Source organism: Sphaeroforma arctica (genome assembly GCF_001186125.1).
Source record: "Sphaeroforma arctica JP610 unplaced genomic scaffold supercont1.987, whole genome shotgun sequence".
Classification (NCBI taxonomy): domain Eukaryota; class Ichthyosporea; order Ichthyophonida; genus Sphaeroforma; species Sphaeroforma arctica.
In genome coordinates, this window is record NW_014039571.1 from 24,393 (window position 1) to 27,417 (window position 3,025).

General features: G+C 42.7%; 1 protein-coding gene across 1 annotated transcript; it reads right to left on the bottom strand.

Moving 5' to 3' along the window:
• Positions 1 to 141: 141 nt before the first annotated feature.
• SARC_09565 (hypothetical protein) lies at positions 142 to 2,886 on the bottom strand (the record flags this gene model as incomplete). Its single annotated transcript, XM_014296418.1, has 3 exons — positions 142 to 325; positions 2,084 to 2,622; positions 2,860 to 2,886. 3 exons carry the CDS (start codon positions 2,884 to 2,886, stop codon positions 142 to 144), a joined length of 750 nt encoding a protein of 249 aa, XP_014151893.1.
• Positions 2,887 to 3,025: the final 139 nt, after the last annotated feature.

Below are 3,025 nucleotides of genomic sequence, written 5' to 3' on the forward strand. Positions count from 1 at the left end.
CGTGTGTGTGTATGCGTGTGTGAGTGTGTGTGTGTGTGTGTGTCTGTGTGTGTCTGTATGTGTGTGTGTACAATATATAACATGCGATTTGTTTAAAAGCGACAGTTAATTCATGCTCCTGCAAACCACCTCCTATCAGTATTACACAGTACTACAAAGCTCACTATCCCCTACCTCGGATGCAGTCAGCATATCAGCGTGTGTTTCAATTGCCTCCAGAGCACTACACCGCCAACACCAATAGTCTGATATCACTTGTGGCTCGAAGTATGTGGAGAGACAGGCTCTCAGCGATACACTTGCCGTATCGACAGGTAGTGGTAAGCTGTAGGTGGCACGTCGGAGGGTGAGAAAGGAGTAATACTTCACCTATACCATTGTATGTGGTGTTGATCGCCTTCGAATCAAGACTCGAGAGGCAAGACCTACTATCAGTCGCATACACGGTGTACCTAAGACCAGCAGTAAGCTGTTGTGAGTAGTATATGTAACGAAGGACTGTTGAGTGTACTCTGGCCTTGTACTTGGATGCCAGGATAAATCAGGGGAGAAGCATAGTGGGACCATTCCTTCGAACTGACTAACATCTGCGGATGATACATACGTTGAAAATGATGCAAGCTTTGCTATTCCGGTGATCTTGTTGAATGATTGGTCAATAGACCAGTTGAACAGCATGGAGACAATCATATATATATATATATATATATATATAATAGACACGACAATACGCTGGACCGGCCAATTTATATCTAAAAATAAACACAGTACGAAGCATGCCGATATAAGTAGAAGGCATTTACTACACAGAAACTCCTCGCAAGCCTGTGATTCTGACGAGCTTACCTAATTAATCATACTACGAGCACCATCACACACCATCATGATACGCTTATGTTGACATATGCACTCATAAAACGATCTCATCTAATGCATCTGTCATGTGGTCATCATATGTTGACATATGCACACACAAAAAGATGCAATACAAACACATCTATTACATATCATGTCATGTGTATGTTCATGTCATATGTATGTTGACATGCATACAAAAAACGATACAATACAACTCACCTTTGTCATGTGCAAAGCATGGCTTCCACATACACAGCCCTCGCCTCCAAGAAAAATATTATAAAATGCACACTGACATTGACAATGTGTACATCAACTAGATATCATGAACTAGTACACGCAAGGAATACCACGCTTATGTAATATGTATATACCCTACGCCTATTTAATATGTATATACCCTACGCCTATGTAATATGTATATACCCTACGCCTATGTAATATATATATACCGTACGCCTATGTAATATTTCTATACCCTACGCCTATGTAATACGATTATCCCTGTGTGTGAACTCACCGCAAATACCTGAAACGCTATACTCTGATCTTGATGTACTAGACACTATAGACCAGTACAAATGAGATATCTTTTAATTATATAATGTATTTATATACACCCATGCATGCACTCCCCTCTAATCTCTGAATAGAGCCGCTCTGACCTTAAATTCACCAGATACCATACACTAGTACAAATAAGAAATGCTCTGCCTACATACTTTATATGTATACACCCATGCAAGCACTCACCTCAAAGCCCTTAATGGAGCCACTCTTACCTTAATTCGTTTAGACACTATAGACTAGTACAAATGAGCATTACTATGCCTATATAACAGGTATACACCCATGCAAGCACTCCCCTCAAATCCCTTAATGGAGCCACTCTTACCTTAATTCTTCTAGACACTATAGACTATATATAGACTAGTACAAATGAGAATTACTATGCAAATATAACATGTATACACTCATGCAAGCACTCGCCTCAAATCTCTTAATGGAGCCACTCTTACCTTAATTTTTCTAGACACTTTAGACTATATAGACTAGTACAAATGAGAATTACTATGCATATATAACATGTATACACCCATGCAGGCACTCACCTCAAATCCCTTAATGGTGCCACTCTTACCTTCATTTTTCTAGACACTGTAGACTAGTACAAATGAGCATTACTATGCCTATATAACATGTATACACCCATGCAAGCACTCACCTCAAATCTCTGAAGGGGTCCACTCTGATCTGGAACTGCCCACCACACATCTGGCACGCCAGATGTGAGGCCAACAACCCCATCATGGCTGAATCTTGTTCCTTTTGACCCTTCGCAAACGCACCGGCCCGTGCTTGCAATCCAGGGCACACCCCATTCAAACTTTCGGGCCTCAACTGTCCCCTAAACTCCCTCACACTCTCTCCGTGCACCCTCGTTTCCGCATTTCCGGGCCTCGAATGTCCTAAAACCAGCCGCAAGCCATCTCCCAACACCTCCTTGCGCACATTGCTGGCCCCTCTTTCGGCGTCCAGCCTATCCAGCAGTACTAAGAACAGCTCGTGCGCATCCTGCTGCGTACCTTGTACCAGGCGAGCGTTGCTGTGTATGGCATTGGCCACGTGGGTAGATACGTGCACGTGGTGTCTGGAGCGTCTCTCGTTGATGGACGCGCACAGAGTGTATAGGGATTGGGCTAGGGGTGTTGTGGTGTTGAGGGGGTGTAGGCTGAGCAGGAAGTGGTCACTGGATGATATCGCCTTTGTGGAATGGGGATGGTAAGGAAGTGAATAGGAGTGCTCGGTAGTCGGATTGTATCAAACGAACGTTTATATCGCCTATGTAGAATGGGGATGGTATGGAAGTTAATAGGAGTGCTCGTTTCTCGGATTGTATCAAACGAACGTCTATAATTTAGAACTGTCGCCCCGTTAATGGTGGGGAATAGAGGCTGTAAGGCGTTTGTTAAGGACAACAATGGTATTTATGGGGAGTACACTCTGTAGGAAGCGTGTTACGTCCATGTACAATGAGATTTATAATAGAGAGCACAAACATATATGTGCCCATACAAAATAAATGTACGTACACACACTTTCGCTCCTAATATATTACAAGCCTGTAATGTGGCATTGTTAGTTGCTCGTGCATATCAGTATAGTA